Source organism: Dermacentor andersoni, chromosome 8 (assembly GCF_023375885.2).
Source record: "Dermacentor andersoni chromosome 8, qqDerAnde1_hic_scaffold, whole genome shotgun sequence".
NCBI lineage: Eukaryota > Metazoa > Arthropoda > Arachnida > Ixodida > Ixodidae > Dermacentor > Dermacentor andersoni.
In genome coordinates this window covers 123,709,901-123,734,930 of record NC_092821.1, presented here as the reverse complement: position 1 = coordinate 123,734,930, position 25,030 = coordinate 123,709,901, and the positions used below count along the sequence as shown (strand labels likewise).

The 25,030-nt window shown below is 46.5% G+C and overlaps 1 protein-coding gene across 1 annotated transcript in view; it reads left to right on the top strand.

The window, feature by feature from the left end:
* LOC126529009 (receptor-type guanylate cyclase Gyc76C-like) overlaps positions 1-25,030 on the top strand; it is a 316,126-nt gene that overhangs the window by 119,658 nt on the left and 171,438 nt on the right. Inside the window, exons 2-3 of the mRNA XM_050176613.3 lie at positions 19,146-19,535; positions 21,191-21,568. Coding sequence (XP_050032570.1) covers positions 19,332-19,535; positions 21,191-21,568 — 582 coding nt within the window. The 5' untranslated portion in view covers positions 19,146-19,331. The remainder of the gene's footprint in view (positions 1-19,145; positions 19,536-21,190; positions 21,569-25,030) is intronic.

The following is a 25,030-nucleotide window of genomic DNA, read 5'->3' as shown; positions in this document are numbered from 1 at the left end:
GGGGGGGGGGGGGGCGCATTCTGACGGAGTTGGAGTGTAGAAAAAGCAAAAGGATAGACAGTTGGGCGAGTTGGTACGGTAACATGATCTTAGCTTTAGTTGAGAGTTAGCGCTCGTCCTGTCTGCTCCTTTCTGTGTCCGTGTTCACTTCGCGCTAGAAGCTAAGATCATGTAGGAAAAGCTTCGGGTTCGTGTTTAGGCAACTCTTGTCGACTAAACTTAACCCGCAGCCCTGCGCGGAGTGATGTGGCGCCTCAGCCTGTGAGTGTGCGGCTTTCTTCTACGTTGAACCGCGTGAATTCGCCGCTTGAACTTCTTTTCATTAAAGATTCGCGGCGATTGCAAAGGAATCGCTGCACAGATAACGCTATGAATGTGCCTCTGTTGCTGGGTTCCGACGTCCGAGGTCTCGTCCCCTTTCCCGGCCCTGCTTCAGCGCGTCCTGAGCGGGCTCTTTGGTTCTCGTGCTTCTTCTCGAGTTTCATGGACGTGCGACACGCTCTCCAGTCGATTGCCTCGAATAATCGGCAGAGTGTACAGCCGGGGGGGTGGCCGGTGCTGTAGATGGGGGGGGGGGGGGGGGTGTTGTCCCTGGGCATCGCTTATCGGTCGGCACTGTTTTCTGACCCCGTTGTTTGTCCGCGACGGACTGCGTGCTCGGAATTCCGCAACGATTACCTCCGCCTGTTCCTCCCTGTCCACCCGTCTTTTCCTTTTTCTTCTTTTCTTTCCTTCCTTCTTTTTTTTTTTTTTGCGGCGCACCGTGTGACGCCGCACTCCATTGTGTCGCACTAGAAATCTTGTCGAGGACGCAACTACTGTTCGCTGAAGAGTCGTCGGAGGAATCGGTGAGTGTTCGTCGAGGACACACGACGGGCCCAAACATGCCGACAAGATTGTTTTGCGGCAGAATACAGAATTATTAAGCTGCGCCGTTTGCGTGGATGTGCGATTGTGTCGGCTCTCTTGCCGCATCACGCTCGAGACTATCGAGCTTGTCCGCCGACTTCTAACCTTTCGCGGTTTTAGTCTATAGGTACACTCGAGCCTCCCTGTGATTCGCGAAACTAGTTATTGCCGGTTCGGTGCACTGCAAAAATGTTTACACCCTTAACAGTGTTTTCTTCTCGCACTGATAATGTCCTTACCGTGAGGGCCTTACAAAAGTTTATGGAGGACGACAATGGAGCTCTAACTAGACGTGCGATGACAAAAGACGTAATTGAAAACTATGTAATCATTCTGACAGCCTTGGGTGCGCACTGAAATATCCGACCGGAGAGTTTTCGTATCTCTCCCCGTGAAATTCTCTTGTCGGATATTTCTGTGCGCCGAAGGCTGTCAGAATGATTGCATAGTTTTCAACAACGTCTTTTCTCATCGCACGTCTAGTTAGAGCTCCGTTGTCAGCCTCTGTAAAATTTTGTAAGGCCCTAACTGTAAGGATGTTACCAGTGCGAGCAGAAAACACCCTCAAGGGTTCAAACACTTTTACAGCGTGCCAGTTCTTACCCGTGCGAAACCGGTGTGCCGCTCCTTGCACTATACAATACTAGTACTAGTACGCTGTACTATACCAAGCTTTCTGTCGAGAGCATGCCAGGGAATACTGTGAACTCGTGTACTTCACGAAGTATGCATCGGTGGTACGATCGGCGACGTGCAGGTGCCGCTACGTTGGACTGGCTAAGCAAGTTGCCGAGTCCAGCACGTCGCACACCGAGTTGAGAAAGTGCAGTCCTGTCGGATAGATGGACCTTGTGGTTGGCGGATACGCCGGGTTACACCGTGCACGGCAGCAGCAAAAGCTGGTGGCGACATCTTGTGACGCTTTGTCCAACCACAGCACGTTATAGGCAGAGGTACGTGTTTGTGTTACGTGGGTGAACTCCTGCCCACGAAATTTCTTTTAAAAAAAAAGACGCTGCGTGATAAGCATTACGTCCCTCCGGGCACATTACACCGGAAGTTGCCGTCGGAATACGGTCGGTCATTGCAGTAATAGCTCGGCGTGACTCTGCGACAACAGATGACGCTACCGGCGTTGTTGCGACCGTTCCGCGTCTCCGGTAGCCCGTTATTCGGCAATGAATACCACGTTTAGGGAAAAAGATAAAGATCCCTAATGAAGCATATGAGGCGCTGCTGGATGCGGTAGTGGCCGTACATTAGGCGAAGTTGTACAGAAACGAGCAAAGCTCACTGAGAGAAGGCTTGGCGTATAGAAATAAATGTACGTAGTCTCGTCACGCATGGAGAGCAATTTGGGAGGAGTTGCCGCAATGCATAAATAGTAAAATAAATTTAAATAAAAGTCCTATAGAAGCTTACAACTACATCATGCAAGAACTGCGGCAGTGTCTTTGCAAACTAATAGTTCAGTTGTTAGTTCAGCGTTCGTGGCGTCGGCTTTTCACCTTTCTTGCGTCCTGGCTTTTTATGCACTGCTCCCTTAGCAAATTTCGGGGGACGTTTTCAAAGGCTTGCTTGCGGGTGGTGTTGGAAAAACGACCGACTGTCGCAGCACTGATACGTTCGGTAACTGGGCGCGTAGAAAAAGCGAGAACCTGTTATTTCGTTTGATGCGTCCTAGTCTTTGAGTGCATAGCTTTCTTCCGGGGCTGTTTCAACGACGGAATACAGTGAAAAAAATAAATCAGTTGCAGTTAAGCAGTCGATACTAAGCGAAAATATTCGTTAAATCCGGTACTTCGTTATAAGCGGTGTCGGCACGATATTTTGGTTCCCATCGAGAAACGTGCTCTCAGTCACCAGGATGTCTATACAGAGTTTGTATTTCGTTATTTATTTGTGTATAGACATCTCACGGAAGCAGGCTTGGCCTAATATTGCCCCTAGCATGTGTGCACCACTAACAGTAATATGATATTGAACATTGAACGAGCGGCTGTACTCTGCAAAGCAAGTACTTAGCATGTAAGCGCAGACGGATAACATTGCACAGAAATTTATGCAGTTCCCCACTGTCAAACAGAATGTAACTCATTGCACTAACGATTTCTTATTGTATTCAGAATGTGAAAATAGCTGAAGTTAGGGCGCTGGGACGAATCTGAATCACCCGCTCATATCACGAAAGTCGATCGCTTATAGCTAGAAAATCGCCATCGGTGCTTTTTTGGTTTTTTTTTTCGCTTTAAGCACACACCGCTCACTATAAAACACCGCTTACAGCGGTGTTTTACGGTATGCGGAGTTGCTTCAATTGGGCGATACATTTGAGTGAGTAACCTTGTCCAAGGAAGCGCTGCTTTCCGAAGAATGTTGGTGCCGCTCGGTGCTTGCGTCCACCTTTCCTTCTTTTTTTCTTTCTTTCCCTCAGATGCAGCAGGATGCCCAATAAAACTTTGTGGCCGAGTTTGATGCAGGGTGGAATGCAGGGGATGCATTGTTTGTCTTTCTCACCGTCAATATAAGGACCGACACAGGAGCTGCTCTTTTACTTACTGGAATTTCCTTTCTGTTTTTTTTCTCTTCTTGTTATTTCTTTCTGCATGCGCGCGAGTGGGCCCGTTGTTTCCTTTGAGTGCCCTTTCTACTGAAAACTGGGCAGGCTTGTAAACAGTTGTAAACGACACTCACTTTGTATTGACTGAGAAGACGAAAAGAAAAGAAAGAGCACGGGGAAGGAAACACTCGCAGGGTAGGTTCTATCGAGTTTCGTTAAACGAATTAAGGCAGTCTTCTCTTTGAAAAAGTCGTAATACAATTTCTCTTGCCGCTCCTCTTGACTTTTCGCTGCTCGTAATAAGCTTTGTGAAGCGCAGTTAAATACCACGAGCCATTGTTACGGGCAGTTGAAACTCGTGTGGTGAGTGTCCTGGTGTAACTTCTTTTGTCTTTCTCTTGGCGTTTCGCTGCTTTTTAGTAACCTTTGTTTAGCGCAATGAAATACCACAATTCATTTCCACAGGCACTTAAAACTCGTGTGCTGTATCTCGTGGCATAACTTCTTTTATATTTCTCTTGACATTTCGTTGCTTTTGATGAACTTTGTTAAGCGCAAATAAATACCACGAGTCATTCTTACAGGCAGTTGTAACTCTTATGGCGAATGTACTAGTGTAACTTCTTTTGTCTTTCTCTTGGCATTTCGCTGATTTTTAGTAAACTTTGTCTTGCGCAATGAAATACCACGATTAATTTCTACAGGCACTTAAAACTCGTGTTCCGAATCTCGTAGTATAACTTCTTTTATCTTTCTCTTGACATTTCGTTGCTTTTAATAAATTTGTTCAATCGCAATTACATACCATTAGTAATTTTTTACAGGCACTTTAAACTCATGTCCCGAAAATCATAATTTTAACTTACTTTGTTTTTCTATTGATTTTATTGCCTTAATTTAGTATGCCTCAGAAGTTGTAGTTAAATAGCTGGCGTCATTTTTGCAGCGGTATTGATCGTCCAGACTACTCAAGTAGTCTTATTTTGCCGTCTAATCAACCTACGTCTTGGTCGGCAAATGCTTGGTAAATAGTTCGAGAGCAGGATTCTACGTCATGGAAGGGCCATGGCTGTCGCGCATCTGTCGCAAATAAACTCAAACGAAAGATAAATAGGAGAAAAAAAGAATGTAAGCAGACGAGCAAAGATAACTTAAGAACAAGGAAAAAAAGATCGAATGAATTAACCACCAGATAAGTGAAGCACAATCTACCACCGCAATCTCTGTTTATTCGGATACAATATATTTGCACCGCACTGAAAGGAAGCTCCACCACATTAGTTTGTTACCTCAAATTTATTTATTTATTTATTTATTTATTTATTTACAAAGTACCTACATCGCCACAAAGGCATTACGTAGGGGGGAACAAAATACAACCAGTAATACAGAGAAGCTTTCGGACAGATATACTGACAAACAGAATCACTACAATAACTGTTAGAGAAAGGCGTACAAGTAACGTGAAACAAGCAGGTTCCAAGATATATAACACATACATTTGTTTTACAAGAGCGCCGTCACAACATTGAATAGAATAGTTCGTTATTTGACACATTTACTATATGATTTGATAAACTGTTCCATTGTCTAATTGTTTTGGGGAAAAAAGAGTAGTAAAAAGTGTTTGTTCTGCAGTTATAGGCTGAGATCTTTTTGTTGTTATCACAGCGACTCGATATATAATCTGGTTCCAGGAGATAGTTATAGCGATTAATACCTGTCTGATTATTATATATTCGGTGCAATAGTTTAAGCCTTAACTTCTGCCTACGCATATGTAGTAGATCCCATCCTAAAGTGGCCTTCATTTCGGAAATGCTAGAGTACGGGCTGTAATTATTGCAAACAAACCTTGCTGCTTGGTTCTGTAGTTTTTCCAGTCTATTGATGAGGTAATCTTGATAGGGATCCCATATTACACAAGCATAATCAAGTATTGTTCTAACATGTAAGAAGTATAAAGTTTCTTTAACTTCGCGTGTTGCCTGTTTAAAATTTCTGCGAATAAAATGTAACATCCTGCTAGCTTTTGCTATGACAGTGTCAATCTGTTTATGCCAAGTGAGTGATTCGGTAAAATAGACTCCTAAATACTTATATTCCGACTGTACGTCGATAAGCGTGCCATTGATGTTATATCGTTGCTGAAATTTGGATAATTTTTTGGAAAAACTTACGCTACTGCACTTTTTTATATTTAAGTTCATGTTCCATTTTTTACACCAGATCGCTACCTTATCTAAATCTGTTTGCAATGTATCTATGTCATCTTCAGTGGTAATTTCTCTGTAAATCACACAGTCATCAGCAAATAGTTTTATGGGTGATGTAATTAGTTCGACAATGTCATTTATGTAGATTAAAAATAGCAAGGGCCCCAGTACGCTTCCCTGAGGAACGCCCGAAGAAACAGTTATTGGTGAAGATGCAACGTTGTTTAAGACAACAGACTGGGTTCTTCCGTTTAGGTAGTTGCGTATCCAATTTTGAACGTTTTCGTTTATATATAATGCAGCGAGCTTTACATCTAGGAGCTTATGGGACACAATATCGAAAGCTTTTTGAAAATCAATAAAAACGGCGTCTACCTGACTATTGTTATCAATGGTTTTAGATAACAAGTGCTGGAATTCTATTAGTTGTGTGTTGCAGGAATAGCCTTTTCGGAATCCGTGCTGGGAAGGTGTAAAAAAAGCGTTTGAGTCAAGGAATGCAGATATGTTACTATATAAAATGTGTTCGAATATTTTGCAACATATTGACGTTAGTGAAATCGGCCTATAGTTTTCTGTGAGTTTTCTGTCGCCCGATTTAAAAACAGGTGTCACGCTTGCCGTTTTCCAATCTTGGGGAATGAGGCCTGTTTCAAGGGAAAGCTTATAAATGATCGTTAAATACGGAGAAATGATACCATGACACTCTTTAAGGACTACTGGCGATATTCCATCAGGTCCAATTGCTTTTGTGTCATCTAAATGCCGTAATAAAGAGTCGACGCCACTAACATCAAATTCAATATCTGGCATCATATCGCCTCGATTGGCGTTGTTCAAAAGCGAAGTCTCCCCAGCAGGTAATAGCGAAAACACAGATTGGAAGTACTTGTTGAAGCATTCCGCCCTCTGATAGTCCGACGTCACGGTTTTGCCGTCAACAGTTAAAGATGGTATCGATATGTCTTCTTTTCGATTTTGTTTTATATATTTCCAAAAAGATTTTGGGTTTTCTCTCAAGTCCTTGTTTAATTTAACAAAGAAGGTATCTTTGGCAGCTTTAATTGTTGCTTTCAATAGCTTATTTATCTCTTGCAAGCGTTTCTGATTTGCCAGACTGGTGTCGGCAGAAAATGTTTTATACGTTTGTCTTGCTTTCCTTACAAGTTTACGTATTTCTACGTTAAACCAAGGTTTTTGTTTTTTTCGTTGCCGCAGGTACCTGCATGGAACATGACTTTCGACTAGTTCAAGTATTTTGTCCCGAAATGCTGACCACAAAGTTAACGGACAGCGTGCATTTGACATATATTGGAAAGATCGAAATTTCTTTTTACCTCGCCAGCTACCATGACCGACTTTGATCATATTTGCTGCATCTAAGAGAAAACTTTAAATGTACCAACTGTATGCAGCAGATTTGGCCATCAATTCTGTATGCAACAATTGCTGGAAGGAGGAAAATTTTGAAAAATAAAATAAACCGGTAGCATCGGGTCTACAAGTCTGCAGCTCACGCATAGAAAAAAGAAATCACAACTGGATAAGTTGGCTGAATAAACGTACACTCGCCAACTGAAAAAATTCAAAACACGGATCTCCAGCGCCCTGGCAGAGCACCACGAAAAAACTGGACACAGTATTAACTGGAATTCGGCTTCTATCATCGAAAGAGAGAAAAAATTATCATCCCGATTGCTCCTTGAATCATTCTGCACACAATCTACTACTAACACGATAAACCGGACACGGGGACCCCTCCCTGAGTTGTACGCAAGCGCATTACGTCTTGCGACGCATATATAATAAAGACCACCATGCATTCGCTCATTGTGAACAAGGCACCCGTATTGGGCGCCGAAACGTCAATCCGTGTTTTGAATTTTTTCAGTTGGCGAGTGTACGTTTATTCAGCCATGTTATTTCCTCGCCAGACGAGTTTTCGTCAAACCCTAGACTTAACTGGATTAGTTGCACCTACGGAATCTTCGAAAGAACGCAAAATTAATGAGCGTATTATACACAGCTCTGATATAAAATTGAAGTCCAGCGCTGTTCGCAATACTCTCTTAAACCCTGTGGATATTTCGCTAAGCTTTGAAATTTCGCTAACAGATCTGGCCGCTTCCGATGCTCGCAGATGCGGCATGCCTGATTTTCACTTACTTCTGCACTCCCACTGCCCTAATAATTTACGATGGACAAGAAAGGTATTTAAGTAGTCGTTAATAGATTGCACGTGTACCTCACATAATGTGCGTGCTCCATACGAACTTTTTCAGAAATGCGAGCTAACACCCTGCCCCCCCCCCCCCCCGTCCCATTGTCGAGCTCACGGGATTTCTTTTTTTTTAATTTTAATGATTACATGTTGGCAAGTTTCATTGAAATTTAATTGTATCTCAACCGAAATTGCAATGTAAAGTCAAGAAAAAGTCAATGTAAACCCAACAGCATTTCTATTACGATTGTTTAAGGGTGAGAGCAGCACAGTGCGCACAGCGCGTTGTAACTTCGGGTACGATTTTTCGATATGAGAGTGCAGGATATTCAGGGAGCACGTCGAGCACTTCCACTGCTTGTAGTACTGAAAGGACGTGGCTTATCTTGCACGGTTTCGCAACATGTACCACGAAAGGCTTTATCGCGGCGCATACGAGGAAGTAACTCCTATTACTTCTGTTTTCAGCTCGCGCTGGTTCAAGTTATCTGCACGCCTATCCCCTTGTGCACCCACTTCTTTTATCAGTTCATAGTTTCCACCGCTGTGGCATAATGTTCTCGGATCGTAAAGAAAAAAAATTCTCTCTTGCCTTTTTTTGCTTTGCATTCGAGCACAAGTAAAAATAAAATAAAAATAGAAATTCAGAATAAGAAATGCTGAATGGCGAACCACAGACAGACAAAGACTGCTATCCTGAATAGCAAATGAATGAAAAATAAAGTGCATTTATACAAGAAGGATGCAGCTCTGGCCAGCTGTCTATAGCATTGTTCAGTATTGAAATGCGGCCTTGTACTGCGACACGAATAAGTTAAAATTTTAGATAGGACAAAGGGCAGAGTTCACGCACGGTGCTGTACTAAAGTTTTGCTTAGGCTGTTTATCAGATTTGTAGATAAGCACCTCTATAGGCGTCCTTCATACGTGAGAAATAATCGTTTATTTACGATAGCAGCCTCCATTTAATGTTTGCATTAGTTCAGGAAGGCTGTTCTTTGTCATGTGCGCCTCCGAGATCAGCGATTGCGGTAAAAAGTGTTGCTTAGTGTTTGAAATGAACCGTGTCTTCCTGACCGAAAGATTCTTTTGTCAAACGTCTAATGGCGCGGGTGAAAAAGAAACGAAAACTATATACATGCTCAAAAAAACAATGCTAATGTTGTTTACCGAAATCTCGGAGGCAACAGCATTCATTTGCCGAGTGTATGGAAACTACGTGGCGTGTGCCACAAAAGGGAATTTTAGCGTCTCCGGTATTCCGGTATTGTTTTCGGATCACCGGGTTATCGGAGGCATTCACGTGATGGAGATGATGATTTATAAGCGTCTCCTTTGAAACCTGGCGGTGACAAATAGTCACCTAGCCTGCTTGAATTAATCAGGTATGCTATACATGCTTCTGACTTTAGCATTTTTGTATACATCTCAATCTTTTTTCTCTTGCTCAAAACTTCTCTGTCTACCTCATAACGCTATCTGTGCTTTTAACGGATCCGATCGTGTCAATCTCATCCCTGCTTTTTTCCCCCACCAATGCTTTACACGTCTCTCGCTTATTTCGGCTTCTGACCGGTTGATGCTTACGTCCACTTTAATCCAAGTGCTTCTTGGAAGGTGTATGCTACTTACGGGTCTCGCTGCGGGGATCCCTTCGCATTCCATTGGCGTGTGCCGAGTGGTCTCCGGATTTTTCGCTGCAGCATGCACATGCCTCATCTTGTTGCGAACGTTTGCTCCGGTGTATTCTTGCTCTGATCGACTGGATTCGGGGCACCACCTGTTAGCGCAGAGCCCAACCAGACAAACACTTATCAATTGTTGCCGTTACCAGTGTATTCTACTTCGCTGCTGCTGTCAAATTTCAGCAGGGGCGTAATTGTGAAGGCGTTGCCTTTTTTAAAAGTTTTCTTTTTCGACGAGAACACTAAAGAAACACGAAAAGGTGTCTATAAGGCATTCTGGTTCGAGAAATCGTCGCAAGATGTTGCTACAAGCATCCGGTATTCCGCGTCCGCTATTCCGGTATTCCGGAATACCGGACATGCAGAAACTCTGATGGCCCGCCGCAGGAAACGCAGCTCTCGATCGTCAAGGCGCTCCTCTCGCGTATGTTCTTCCAGTTTAGATCAACTTCGTCAGCGTGTGCCTAAAGCGACGATTCAAAAGCATGAAATCTTTCGGCTGCAAAACCGTTTGCAAGATAGACGTCAAGATTCCTTTAGCGAGCACTTTCAATCTGTTCTGTGCAAGGAGCCTTTAGGTCTCACTGTCTTACGTGATATCTTCAGCGGTTTCCATTCAGATGTAGTTGCACATACTGCAAAAACGTCGCACGACCAGCGCCCGTTAACCCTATCATCGGCATTGAGCTCCTGGATTCTTTTCCTTTTCTTTTCATTTGTGGGTGTCGTTGCTTCTTAAAACTACACTCATCCTACCAGGAGAATACAACTTACTGCTGGAAAGTAGCCAAGGAGCGCCAGAAAACGCCTGCAAGCGAAAGAATACAGCGAAGCTGTTTATGGCTAGGGTTCCGCGCATTTTTCGTGTCCGTCAACAAATCTGTGTGGGCAAAAACTTTGATCATCAGCAGTGGCTCGTGCCAGTGCTCGCGCGTTCGTCGTCGTTTTCCACAGGTGGCTGCGTTGCCGCTCGTCATGCCAACGTTCCCATACTGATCCTTCCCCTGCGAAGGCGCTGACGACACTGGCCCACTGCGAGGTGGCGTGGTGATTTCGGTCTCAAATTCTTTGCCTCCGTAGATCGCGAAATGAAAACACGAATGTATGTGACGAATGTTTAGCACGACTAAACGTGCTAAACATATAAAAACACATGTGTGTGCATAGCTTTCGTCACGATGACCAGCGATCGAGACTTTAAATGTGTTCGTACGTTTGCTTAAAATTCTGTGTCACCTCTTTATCCTGTGCCACGCATCTGCGCTGGTCATCTACCTTCACAGAATGGAATGGCTCCATGATTTTATGTAAATCGCGTGTTTCGCTTGTTTAGAATGAGTCCTATCGAAAACAGTAGACTCCCGTCAGGACGAACCCTGCTTAGTCGAATTTTCGGATAATACGAACGTTGTGGAAGTGCTTGGTGGGCTTCCTGTTGGCCACGCGGAAATTAAAACTGGCGTAAAAGAAGGAGGTAGCTCTGAAACTCCTATCTAAATGCACGGGAAATGGGAGACCGCTTGCTTTTGCAACCACTGCGGTCATTTTGTTTAGGTTCCTTGCATTTAAAGTAAGCAGCTAAAATTTGCTAACTGTATGAAGCAGATTTCTTACATATATTTCGTCAGTTCCTTCCCAAAAATAGTTCAAAATTGGAGAATTAAAGAAGCAACTCAACTACCGAGTTTTCAACTCTGCAACTCAGTAATAACTAAGGATATAACATTTCTGATACGCACTAATTAAGACACATAAATCGGACTGAACTGGGTGTACACCTCTATGAAACATATACCACTTATTTTTGAGTCAGACTTTTGCAAAACCCTCGTACACATTGGATCAATTTCACATTAGTTGTATGGTGCTGGGCTGCTAAGCACGAGGTCGCGGGATCGAATCCCGGCCACGGCGGCCGCATTTCGATAGGGGGCGGAATGCGAAAACGCCCGTATGCATAGATTTAAGCGCACGTTAAAGATCCCGAGGTGGTCCGAATTTCCGGAGTCCCCCACTACGGCCTGCCTCATAACCGGATCGTGGTTTTGGCACGTGAAACTCCATAATCTATCACATTAGCTGTAAATCCACATGTCAAATATACCCGCCTTAGGTGCTATAACAGTTGCAGTTTAGAAAATTGCGATATCTGCTTTTCGTGCGCAATTACGGCTTTGTGAACTTCGCGCTTTAATTCTTTTCACACTTGCGAATTCTCGGGAAACCCTTGTAAATCACTTCAGGACCAATTTGCGGGAATTTTTTTTGGTAAGACATCTCAGGTCCTTATATCGAAATTCAGCTTCGCAGAGTCGCTGGGATTTAAACTGTCTCATTCGAGTACAACGCATCTCATTCAAATCGATGGCGCAGTAGTCCCCCCCCCCCCCCCACCTCAAGAAAGCATTCCTGTTTTTATTTTCATCTATTGGAACAGGCAAGTTAGAGTTGACCCCGGGCTAAAGCTCCCTCTTAGCATGAATCTACATATATGCCCTACGTGCAAGTGTGCCCGATGCCACATGTAAGCACTTTGCGCCTACGTAGTGAAGCCATTTACACACGACGCATTTTATGAGTCAAACAAATTCAAACGATCGGACGCAGCTATGTGTCGACGTCAAAGTGTTCTTGCTGCATCGTCGAACGTGCGTTGGTCCGTAGGCGTTGAACGATTTTTATAACCGACTGGCACTGATTTCGGTAGAAGTGTGTCGCAGCAGTGCCCGCGCCCCCTTAAAAAAAGAGATACGGTCTTTAACCAGCTGTCGCTTTGCGATGACTTTATGACGGTAAGCGAAAGTGCGTAAGCAGACTTTCCCACAGAGCTGACTTTCCCTAACCAATATGGTCGCGGTGCCGTCTTAACGTGGTTAAAGCTTTGGAAACGCCTTTTGAAAGCTCGGAAGGCCGCGGTGGCGAACGAACGGTGGCAGGAATGACGTCACTGGCCGGTATGTTGATTCTTCAATTACGATTACTGCCCGTGTTCCGCCATCTTGGTAGCGTCAAGAAGGTTGTGCGGAGTAGCGCGCTTGCCAGGTTTTGCGTGTCGTCTGTTCGCTGCCGAAACGTTGCGCATGCCAGTCCAGTAATGCCGCATGTTTTCGGAACACTTCTTGCGTAAATACTCAGAATTTATATGGAATCCGCATCGATTCTGTAGGAAGTATATGGATAGCGTAACGCGAATAAATGGAAATATTGGAATGCACGCATGCCTAATTATACGAAAACTGACATTCGAACTAGTTGGCTGGTTTCCTCGACCTTTGTTCGCGTCCGTGTTGCTGTGTTTACCCAAGATGTACGCCTACCAAATGTTTCAGTAGGGGTCGGCTTTCTCTTGAGATGCAATCGAATATTATGAAGAATACTTGCAAGGGTAAGTATTCACCCGTTCTGCTCTCTTCTTGCCCGTTATCCCCTTAACGTTACACTCATCATTCTTCTTGCCATAGCTCGTTGCGTCGTCCTCAATTTAAGTAGAACCCTTTTCGTAAGCCTCCAGGTTTCTGCCCCGTAGCTGAGTATTGGTAAGACACAGCTGTTATACACTTTTATCTTGAGGGATAATGCCCGTCTAAGGCTGTTGTCTAATACGAACGCTGCGATTCTCTCCCGCGTGTCGGGCCCTCATCGAACCGCGCGTCTTTCAGCGCGTTTCACGCCGCGGTCGAGGCTTCTTTTTTCTTTTTTTCTGAAGTGTCATAAGCGTGCGACGAAGACAATTGCTGCCGGAATGAAAAGCGGCCTCATTTGCATTAGGGTATACACGTCAGCGCGTGACCTTTCTCGTTCTCTTTCAAGTGCTTTGAGCCTGCGACATAAACGAGAAGGTGCGTGTATCTATGAGCGTGACTGAAGCTGGTGTATCCCACCATCTGCACAGTTCAGGCATCAACGTGTATACTCTATGCTTTCCTAAGTTAGGCGGAGCATGCGTGTACGGCGGCTTTGAAAGGTGTGCAAGCACAAATTTTTCGGAGTTGTATACAAGCTCTACCCGCGCGCATCTCGGACGTAAAAAAAAGCTTCGGAACCGTGAATGCTGGGAAACAGCTTATTAGATGCATTAATATTGGATGCCAAAGTTTTTCTCGAGATGTCGGAACTGGCGTCACCGACGCCGTCGTGATGTCGTGACACAGCTAAAATTGCTGACGTAGCTACCTAGCAACATAGGGCTAATGGGGAGCAATCGAGTATGACTTCACCGCATGCCATTTTGTTTATCCCGTTCGCAGCTTCCACTTTGTGCCGATGGTGATCCGCGGATCTAGACAGAGCGTAGGTCGTGCTTACTGTACGAGACAATATGGCGCTCTTGATGACGTCACTGCTTACGCTTTAACTCTCCCCCCACCTCTCTTTATAGGTATGATGACGCAAGTCGTGAAATATGTAAACAAGATTGCTGTGCGAAAATATGTAAACAAGATTGCTGTGCGAGTTTCTTCCCGCTGCGCTAGCGCGTGACAGCAGCAGCGATGACGTCAACGGTGCGAGCCGCGGTGTATCGTGACGTCACGGCGCTTGCACCTCCTGGTTACTGAAACCCAAACGGGCTCGTAGAAACAGACATGTATCGTCTCAAAGCACTTAGGCCTCGGCGATACGCTTGCCGATACCGTTGCCGCAGTTTATAGAGCGTCAAGACAGGTCGTTTAAAACGCAGCGCAAGACATGCAATTCGGTGAAGTCTCGTGTCCGCGCTCCTGCGAATGGGGAACCCGCCGAACTCTCGCTTACCTCGAGATTTCGCGCGACTCGGACCTCGCGTGCACGCGCATGGCGACCTGCGAAAGATCTGCGAACGTGCTAAATAAAGTGCGTAGCTCCCGAAGACCCAGTCGATGTTTGCAGGGAGCGTTCGATTGTTTCCGGCGCCCCCCCCCCCCTCTTCTAAACCCCCTTCCCTCCGTACTCTCGCCCCCTCCCCTTCCCTTCAGCCCCTCAAAGCTGCTGTCCTTATCGAATGGGCGCGAGAACATTGATTCTTCGTATGCATGCGCTAGGCCTCTTGCTTCCTTTCTATCTTGGTATTGCGAGTGCGGTTCTCTCATCATTGCGAAGGCGGTGGCTAATGGGAGCAGAGGGCGTTTAGGGGGAGAGTGAGGGGACGTATTAGGGGGAGGGAGGTGTGCCGAGATTGAAGAAGGGGGACCGATAAGCGGCGAGAAGCCACAGTGCGGTCGGTATCGTCTCTTCCTGGTCTTGGAGAGAGTCGACAAAGACGACGACGCGACAGGGCATTTGCGCAGAGTGTAACTTATGAACGACGACAATGTAAAGGAAGCCATTTTTTAAAGTCTGTGCTGTTAGATATATATATATATATATATATATATATATATATATATATATATATATATATATATGTACTTTGGAAGAGTTGCCTGTGTGGACAGAAAAAAAAAAGTCACTGAAGCGGCGCATGCGCACCGAATATGTTGAACACGCCTGACGTCAGCTACAGGCAAACCGGCGTCGCCGTCTCGGTCGCCGCCTCTGCGAAGTGGCGCCCTCTAGAGGATGCAGGCATCGGCGTACCCGGTAGGAATATATATATATATATATATATGCTTTGTTATCGTGGGCTCAGATGGTTGGATAGAGGTTGTTGACTGAATGCGTTGTTCTAGGCGGTCTTTTACTGCGATGGCACTTTATACGGACACTCCAGGAGCATTTCTGCCGTCGCCGTCGCCGTGATGTTTCTTTCGTGCTAAACGTTGCTGCCAGCGGAGACGTGTTTTACCTGGGCTAGCCGTGCTTATCGGTTACACTGTGTGGGCCACGAGGTTTGTGCGGTCTTGCTGATACGTGGAGGCGGAAAATATGAAAACACGCGGTGTGTTCTGTTGTGTCGTTTTTAGTCACGTGAACAGTCATTTCTGAAGAGTGACCATTAGCAGGTTTATATATACATATAAAAAAGGAAACCTTTGAATGGTGGATGTTGCGTGGACGGTGCGGCATGAACTGTCAACTTGAAATTTACATACGTTTTAATTTATGCCTCCAATAAACGGAAGTGGTCTGAGATAATGTATTGAAGGCTGTGGTTGTGTGTGGACAATATTTATTTATTTATTTGCTTAAGATACCCCAGAGGCCCTCATAAAGAGAGTCAATGTAAGCAGGAAAGTGAGCGCCACACGTTGAGGTGATGTTTTAATGGCGGTGTTCTTGTTTTCTCATTTGAAACTGAGCTCGAGCTGATGATGTTGGTTTTGCTATGCCCCCTCAACCCAGCTGCCTACGTCTCCTTCCAGCCATGTGGTAGAAAACCAAATAGAAAAAAAAAGGCCAGTACCGGAGAGAACGGAATGTCTTTTGCGCGCATCACCTGGCCCTTGTATCTCGATTTAAAAGTACACCTTAGCTTAGAAAAAAAAGAAAGATAATGTACAATGCCCACCATGCAGACATATACGCGCGAAAAGAAAAGAAAAATAATTTAAGCAGGTATCTCAACGGGTCGGTGACGTAATGCAAGGTGGGTGTTTGCTGCGTCGAGGGTCCGACCATATTTTACGCGTAAACATTTTTTCGGGTTGGCTGACTAGTGGCCTTCTCTTCAGTCTTTCAGAAGTGTGAAAGAATGCTGGCACAGTGGAGGAGGTCTACAGTGTTCCGTTTATACTTAGACAAAAAAAAAAGATAGAAAAGATTGCACAGTGCAACGGCACTGCTAAGAGAGCTGATGTGATATCATTCAAGGGCCCGTTTCATTGTTATCGCCCGTATGTGTTAATGACCAGCTGAGGTCTTGCTCTTCTCAGCAACTTTGCTGCAAGTATTACGAGGCTAGCACTATCTATATCACGCGAAGTTTTCCGTCCTATATGTAGCAAGGCATCTCGTCTTCCATAACCGGTCTTTTCGGCGAAGACTGTTAAAGGGATGCTAAAAAACGACACTGAGTTCCTTCTGAACGACACTCAGTTGCTTCTGCAAGAAACAATATATCGGTGAAACAGGACAATCAATGAACGTCAGATTAAACGGACGTCGCGCGGACACAGCTAAAGATATTCCCAAAGCCGTCGCCGAGAATTTCAACCAACCAGGTCATAACTTTGATGAACTTAAACTCTACATCTTACAGTCAAATTTCCGTTCAGAACGAGAAAGAAAATACAGAGAATCATACCTTATCCATAAGTTCAAGACATTGCAACCAATAGGCATAAACGTTTCAAAGGGAGCTTTAGAATCTATTCGCTATGCTAAATTTCAAGCTATAGGCAACAACAGTTAGTTTGGTTTCTTGGAGAATCCTCCCCCCCTTTTTTTTCCTTTCCTCCTTTTTTTTTTTCAGCCTGCGTGTCAGATGCCGCTGACACGCGTGCGTTGGCAGACCGGGGGGGGGGGGGGGGGAGGGGGGGGTCCTGGTCTTGTGCACAGCATTCCTTTATTCTCAATTCGACACGCTAACACACCTTCCCTCGTTGCCGCACCCACCCGCATTACACCCTCTCCCCTTTAGAAGAACCCCACCTATATATACTGTGGCGAGGAAAGCATACGTCGCCTTGAAGAAGACAAGTCCACTTGTCGAAATGTTGACTCGGGCTTTCACCTTGTTTTCGTTTTGCTCGTCGACACTCAGTTTAGAATTATGAGTCTTTAGATATGTTGGTCAGAATGCTTGACCTACTATACCAGCGAAGACGAACGCCAATCAGTTGGCGATACATTCGTTCCAATATTGGCCGATGTGGAGTTGGGCTTCGGATTTCCACGGTTAAACGCAACGCATCACTTGGGCGATGTTGTACACCGTCGTCAACATCTGCAAATGGAATTCTGATCCTTCAAACTGACAGCGATTCTGTGCCGGACAAAAATATTGATTGGTGCGTTTACATCGAAGCTGTCAGGCTGGACTACCACCAACATCTTTACACGCACGACGACCACCCATTCTCAGAGTCAAGTGATCGGTCAAAGACGAAGAAAGAACAGGTCCGTCGGAGTCGCAAAATTTTCGCTCTCCGTAACGCAATTATCGATGATTATAAACTACACGTTACCTTTTGCGGGCACACATCACTCGAATAGACAACTGCTTCGCCGAGCGGTTTATTTCAGCCAGTAATTCGTTACTTGTTTGTTTCTCACGTCACGTCATGTTACGCCGGCTCCGCGTCGGAGGTCATCTGGGTTTGTACAGCTGCCGCGATGACAGCTGAGTGCGCCGTCCAGCAACGCAGTCCGAATGGGAACTCCCAAAGTGGCCTCGTAACCAGAGCACCGGGTGTTGGATCGGAACGACAAGCAAACGTACCTCTCGTTAAGTGAAGAGATGGAAGCAAAACTCTTCTGGTGGGGATTAACTATATAAGTCAAGGCAAAAAGTTGACGCTGACCACAAACATAACTACTATCAAGACCATTATCAGGATACCATGCACGGCACGCTTGTTCACAATGATCGATCGATTCGTTGTAAACAAGGATCCCGTGTGTGAGCAAAATTGTCTTTATAATATTATGTTTCTGGTCGCCGTCCAATTTTTCTTTCTATTTGCTAAGAACCCTACAGTACTTTACTTCCGTCGGAGGGTGTTGAACTTGCGTACACGTCTTCACCGTCTTTGATGTACCAGTTGTTCTGGTTTGCATACATCTGCGAATATGTTTACAGTAGGTGTTTTACGGTACCGGACTTCGGTCAAGTTACAACACCATACTGCAACAACTGTGGCTCAATTGAAACCGTGGAGCATATCCTGTTCGAGTGTCGAGCGTATGCCGACGAGCGTGCGTTCTATGAACATTGCATGCATTGCATTGCATTGCATTGCATGCATGCAAACCTTTGCCATTTGACTTTGTCTTAGGCCCTTTAGCCCGCCTCACACAACAAAGGCGTGCGATGAGCTTTTCATTCACGTACCTAGAAAACATTGGTCAACTCGACAAACTTTGGTTCTGCTCTGTCACCCTCATGTACCTTTTACGCAGCGAATTCTGTCGCCTCATTGTAGGACGGTGCGTACACTGAAGGACGTTACCATAGCACGCCGTTGCCCATGAGTCAGGAAACTCAGTGGCCAACTTTTTTAACTTATTCCTTTTTTTGCGCCTCTCTCCTTCTCTCTCTTCCCATATCAATCAATCAATCAATCAATCAATCAATCAATCAATCAATCAATCAATCAATCAATCAATCAATCAATCAATCAATCAATCAATCAATCAATCAATCAATAAAAAGCTTTATTCCATCCAGAAATCTGTTCTTTTGTGGAAGAGAAGCTCGAAAAAAGAAGTGGATCTATCCAATTGAGAAGCTTCAAGCCCCTTCCCCTTCCCCACGCAGAGTAGCATGTCAGCGATGTCTGTGCGCCGGCTAAAATCCCTGCCTCTCATTAAAAGCTCTCTCTCTCTCTCTCTCTCTCTCTCAATTGCGTGATTTCAATATCGAATCACTGACACTGCAAGGTTGAAGATCTACAGAGGTATAATATAGTAGTATAGTATGGTCTACAATGGTATAGCCATGACGTCTACAGCTGTGCGGTGTTTTTCGGCGTTCGCAGGAGCCCCGCCAGGAGCCGCTGCGATGGGACCGGGCGGCGGGGGTACCAGCGGCGGCTCCCAGGCTCCTGGTACCCCTCCTGCTGCTGCTGCCGCCTCTGCTGGTCCTGCTGGCGCCCTGTGCGTCGCTGGTACGCGCCGAAGACTCGTCGACGACCCGGAATTCCGGGCCGTTGCCGTCGCCGGCGATGAACGCGTCCGCGAAGACGACGACCGCGGACGTCCTCGGCACGGGAACGGCGTCGTCCGGTAGCCCGGGGACCCGCGGAGACCCGGCGACGAATCTGTCCTGGGCCGTCGACCGATCCCCGTCGCCCTCCCGAGACGGGACGGTGGGGTCTACGGAACGGCACGTCGTCGCTGCGAAGGCGAGCGGTGATACCCCGCACCAGGTACGCACGCCCCACGACGCGCCCGAGTATCGTTTTTTTTTTTTGTTTTTTTGAATTTCCAGTCACTGGGCTACCCGTGGCGGTAGCCCACTGACTGTTGGCGTGATTTGAGATTATTGACAGTCTTAGAAAAGGTGGCATATTTCCCCCCCCGTTGAAGCCATAGCCGTGCAGGCTATAGTAAGGGTTCGAAGGTTATAAAAAAAAAAAAGCACTAAGTAGATATGATACGCGACCACCGTGTGGACGGGCTGAGCTCGAGGTCGTCGCGGGCTCGAGCCAGGCCGCGGTGCAACCGCGTTTAGGTGGGCGGCGCAATGCAAAAACGCTCGCGTACTTTTAGATTTACGTGCACTTTAAAGAAGTCCCAGGTTGCTCGAAATTATTTCGCAGTCCCCCCCCCCCCCCCCTACGGGCGTTCCTCATAATCGGATCTTTAATTTGGCTCGTAAAAGCCTTGAGAATATAATCTTTACGTCAGCGAGATTTTGACGGCGGGTAAAATGCAATAACGCCCGTGTACTTAGATCTAGGTTGTTCGTGAACGAAAGTGCGGGATGCATCACGAGACTTCAGTGCATTTGCCGTTGGGATTGTGCACAGTGCGCCAAGCTCCGAGTTCGAACGATGTGCATTAGATTTAGGTCCACTGAAAAAAAAAAATACGCAAGGCGGCCGAAATTAATAGAGCGTCATGAAATCGTGATTTTTGACACCTAAAGCTCCATGTAAATGCACTGCCCACACGTCAAAACGAGAGAGAGAGAGAGAGAGAGAGAGAGAGAGGACGAGCGTTAACTAGACTTTCTGTTTGCTACCCTACGCACAGGGAGGGGGAAGGGGGAGGAAATGAAAAGAAGGCAAGAGTTCAAATTATTCATTTGCGTTAGACAAGGCGCGGCGCGTCAACTGTCGAGCAGCTGAGTATATCGTCCTAATCTTGCAATGCAACAATGCAGCGCAAACTAGGCGAGGACACGAGTAGAGCACACGAACACGCACACTTCATCCCATGTTCTCGTCTCGTTTACGGAACACTGGTGTTCCACGATATCTTTCCAACAAGTCCGCATTTCGACACTATAACTGTTCTCTTGGAAGTGATTCAGAAATGCTCATTTCTGGGCTTACATGGGCATAGGGTATTCTTACAGATGTACAGGCTCCTGTTACTGGGGCATAGGGACATTTTAGAGGGACATATGGTGTTCTTACAGCTGTGTTGGTTTCTGTTACACTAGCATAAGGCCTTCTTACAGTGGTATAGTGTTTCCTTAAATACTTATAGGAATATAGAGACTTCTTACGGGGGTCGTCTTTATTATAGTACTATAGTGAATTCTTACAGGGGTATAGTGTCTTCTTATGGGGAGTAAAGGGACTTCTTACTGGGGTCCTCTTATATAAATATATGGAGTCCTCTTAGAGTGGTAAAGTGTCTTATAGGAATGTAGGGAATTCTTACATGGCTGCGTAGGGTGTTCTGGACGTATACAAGGGTATAAGGATTACAGAATATTAGCCCCAATAAAGGGGGCGATCGTCCGGCGTGTTCCACCGTGTTTGTTAGTGTGCCGACCGAAGCCTTCCACCGACGACGAAAGTCCCCAACCCCCGGACGCTGTAGCCGTCTTTGTCCTTCCCTGGGTCTCCAGGCCGTACCGGCGGCTCCGTCGAGCCCGGTGACGCCCGCGGCGGCGGAGGCCAGCACGTCGACGACGACGGCGGCCGAGCGCAAGCCGCTGCTCGTCGCCTACCTGAGCAACGTGGCCGGCACGGACAACCTGCGCCGCCAGGGCCTGGTGGTGTCGGGCGCCATGAAGTACGCCGTGGAGCTGGTCAACCGGAACCGCTCGATCCCGGGCTACCGGATGGAGATGATGTACCGCGACACCCGGGGCGAGATGCTGCGGGGCACCCGGGCGGTGCTCGACTGCTGGAAGGGCGGCGCGGTCGCCTTCTTCGGGCCGGAGGACTCGTGCTACGTCGAGGCGGCCGTCGCGGCCTCGCTCAACCTGCCCATGATCTCATACGTGAGTGGCGAGAACCGCGGCGCTCCTGAAACACCCTCGCTTCTTTCTTCTGTGCGCTTTGTCGCGATTTTTCGGCGACTCACATCTCTTCCCGGAGAGCAGAAGGCAGATTATCACAGCGCGGCATAATCGCTTCTTCTGCAGTCGGTTTCCGGTATGCCGCGTTTATACGTGACGAATTGCGACACGATGTGGCGAATCGCATCGCATTTCTATCGCGTCGAGCTCATGTATACGCGGCGCGAATGCGCTAGTAAGAATAATCGCGCTAGCGTACGTGCCAAATGTGTAGGTAAATTGAGACGAGTAAGTCTATTCACGCGGTGCATGTGTAAACGCTAGCGTATCGCGTCGAAGGAGAGAGAAAAAATGAGACGGTTGCCGGAGTGCGCTCTGCTCTCAAGCCCCCACTCAACGCCCCCACTCAAAGCCCCCACTCGTTTAGCAAGGGCGATGCGCCACCTGTCGTCGACGCATAGTATTACGGCGATGCGCTAGGAAATGCGAAACGCTACCGTCGCACTCGTGTGAACGCGGCCATAGACGCTTCACCCGCGCGCAATAACAGCAGTGATCCTGCTGCCCGAAGAAACATCCGGTCACGTGCCTCATCAGTCTACATGCCCCGGAGCACGAAGCGTGTTTTTAAGTTGTTTCGATGTTGTGAAAATCTTCTTTTACGTTTTCAGATGAAAGAAAGTCGCACATTGCCTCAAGATTAACAAATTTTCGTATAGCTTACATCGCTAATGTCTTTTAAAACTGTGGTTATGATTGCGATTATGTATAAGGGGAAAACGTTGAAAAAGTTTGGGCACCCCTGCTGCTCGCGGTTGTAAATTTTTCCCGCTAAATTTAGCCGACTATGCGAGTGGCCGAAACCGGGAGTCGTCCAGGTCCTGTGCCTGTAAACAGCGAAACTGTCTATTGCCTAGCCTACTGATATGTTATGAATTGGTCTGTTTGTTTGTTTGTTTGTTTGTTTGTGTGAAGGTGAAATGCTGAAAATATCTCCGCCTGCGTGGACAAAGTAACTGCCTCGTCATGTGTGTTATGGCTGAGAGGCTTCTTTGAGAAGAAAATGCGTTGGCATTTGTTTGAATTTCCAGCACCTTTCGCGTCGTACGACGGTGTAACACTCTTTTCAGACACGTTCGTCGCCGCTTTATGTGTTCACACGCCGCTGGTCGGTTCTACAATGTCCCAAACCTGTTGAAGATATCTTTAAACGAGACATTCTTGTGCCGTTACACGCCCGTGTGTGATTGTGCCTCACAGTCACACCCGTGCATGTTAGAACAGCGTTAGAACATAGATTTTGTAAAGAGGCTGCACACAGCTAAGAAACTCGCATCTGTGTCCACCATAGAGCAAGGAAGCAAGGAATTAGGACTGAGCGTTGTTGCGCAACCTAATTTAAGCCGAGTTGACGCAACACGTGAGCCACCTCGGGAAAGTCACCTTTCCGCCCCGGAAAGGTGTTGGTCCCGGGTTCGAATCCCGGACAAGGACCAATTCTTTCAACTGCGAAGCTTTCTTCCTGAGGAAACCCGGCACGGATTCTTTTTTTTTTTATGTAGCTACGGGCTGCATTCGGGTGGATGGCTATTTCCCCCCCTTCCGCGGTATTTCCTGCACTTTGAGGGATTCCGCTGACGTGCCACCTTACCCAGTGGCTGGTAATAGATTCAATCGCGACTTAAAACACGCAAAACATAAATTGCCAGACTGTGTCGATTTGACAGAGATGTCAGGCTACGACAAGGAGTCGGTGGCTGCTGCCCTCTCGCGAAAAAGCTTTGAGTGCTCTTTTTTTCTTTTATGTTTCGGGTTATTGCCTGGTTTCCTCTGCTCTTTGTCGCTGCGAAGTGGCAGGTGCTCGAGTGCTTCTCGTTGTCACCGTCCTCAACTGTGCGACGCTTGTTTGCCCCCCCCCCCCCCAACTTCTTTGCGCTGCCGCTGCGAAGATAAGAGCGCACGTCTTCGAGTGTCACTGTAATTACAGCAAGAGTGCAGTGCCTGCGTAGGGCACAGCGTGGACGAAGAGTGACTGCGCCATGCCATAAAGGCTGACTCTCAATCCGCGCGGCCTTCCGCACACGTGCGGAAGGTCGTGCGGAAAACTGCGTATGTCGCGCACAGGTGCACACATTTCGTGTTTACATTGCTGGCAAACACATTACATGGCAAACCGAAATCCATGCACTTGTGGGCGCAATGTGCATTTCTCCGCAACTCCGCACGCGTGCGGGACGCCGTGCGGGTGGCCGTGCTGATGGCTGTGTGGATTGAGCGCAAGTTGGCCCCTAAGCCGTCTCTCTTGCAAAAACCGGAAGCCCGATCGACGACCGGTTTCTGTACATATGCCTATATGTTTTTTTTCTTTTTGTAAGCGTCTACTTTAATCTTGCTGACTAGCTGTCAACAGAAATGAAGCCATGCTGCAGGGCCTGCGGGGACGATAACGCGACAGTTCTTTTTTTTATGCGACATTGTCATCCGTAGTGCGTCATTATCGGAAGTCGAACGCGGTGTCAGCCTCATTCGCGAGTGTATGTAGACATGCTTGGAATGCAGGTTTGATTGACAAGTAGCTGACTTTCTGCGACTGTCTGTGCCGTGTGGAGTGATCGTTCTTTAATTACTCTTCGATACTCAGCCTTTCTAGAAGTGTAGGTTTCCATACTACATATGTTCTTCTACACAATTCTGGGTACAGAAAACGTAAAATGCATATTGTTCACAGTAATATGAAGTGTAAACACCTAATTGCTCTTCAAGTAATGATTCACGCGGCCGCGCAACTTTCCAACTTACTCTACACGACCTGCAATCAGGATTCTTACTCGCGGCACCTTTCTGATAGTCTCCACGAGTGCGAGCTTGTGTGGCGGTTTCGAAAGCGAGCCGATCGCTATCACGCCCTCGTGTGAGTGGCCAGAAAATGGCGCTCTCGCCGAGTAAAAGCGCGATTCTGACCATCGTACGTTATAGTGTATAGTCTATGTAGCGTATAGTATAGTGTATAGTGTGTGTAGTGTATAGTATAGTGTATAGTGTGTGTAGTGTATAGTATAGTGTATAGTGTGTGTAGTATAGTATGTAGTACAGTATAGTGTATAGTCTGTGTAGTGTATAGTTATAGTGTATAGTGTATGTAGTATATAGTATAGTGTATAGTGGTGTGTAGTGTACAGTGTGTGTAGTGTATAGTATAGTGTATAGTGTGTGTAGTATAGTATGTAGTACAGTATAGTGTATAGTCTGTGTAGTGTATAGTTATAGTGTATAGTGTATGTAGTATATAGTATAGTGTATAGTGGTGTGTAGTGTACAGTGTGTGTAGTGTATAGTATAGTTATATGGTATAGTGTACAGGGCATGCGCTTTACCGCGCGCACCAGCTTCGAGAGATCTTCTTTCTTTGCCTTGTGTGCGAGGCGACCGGGAACGGGCTGCCTG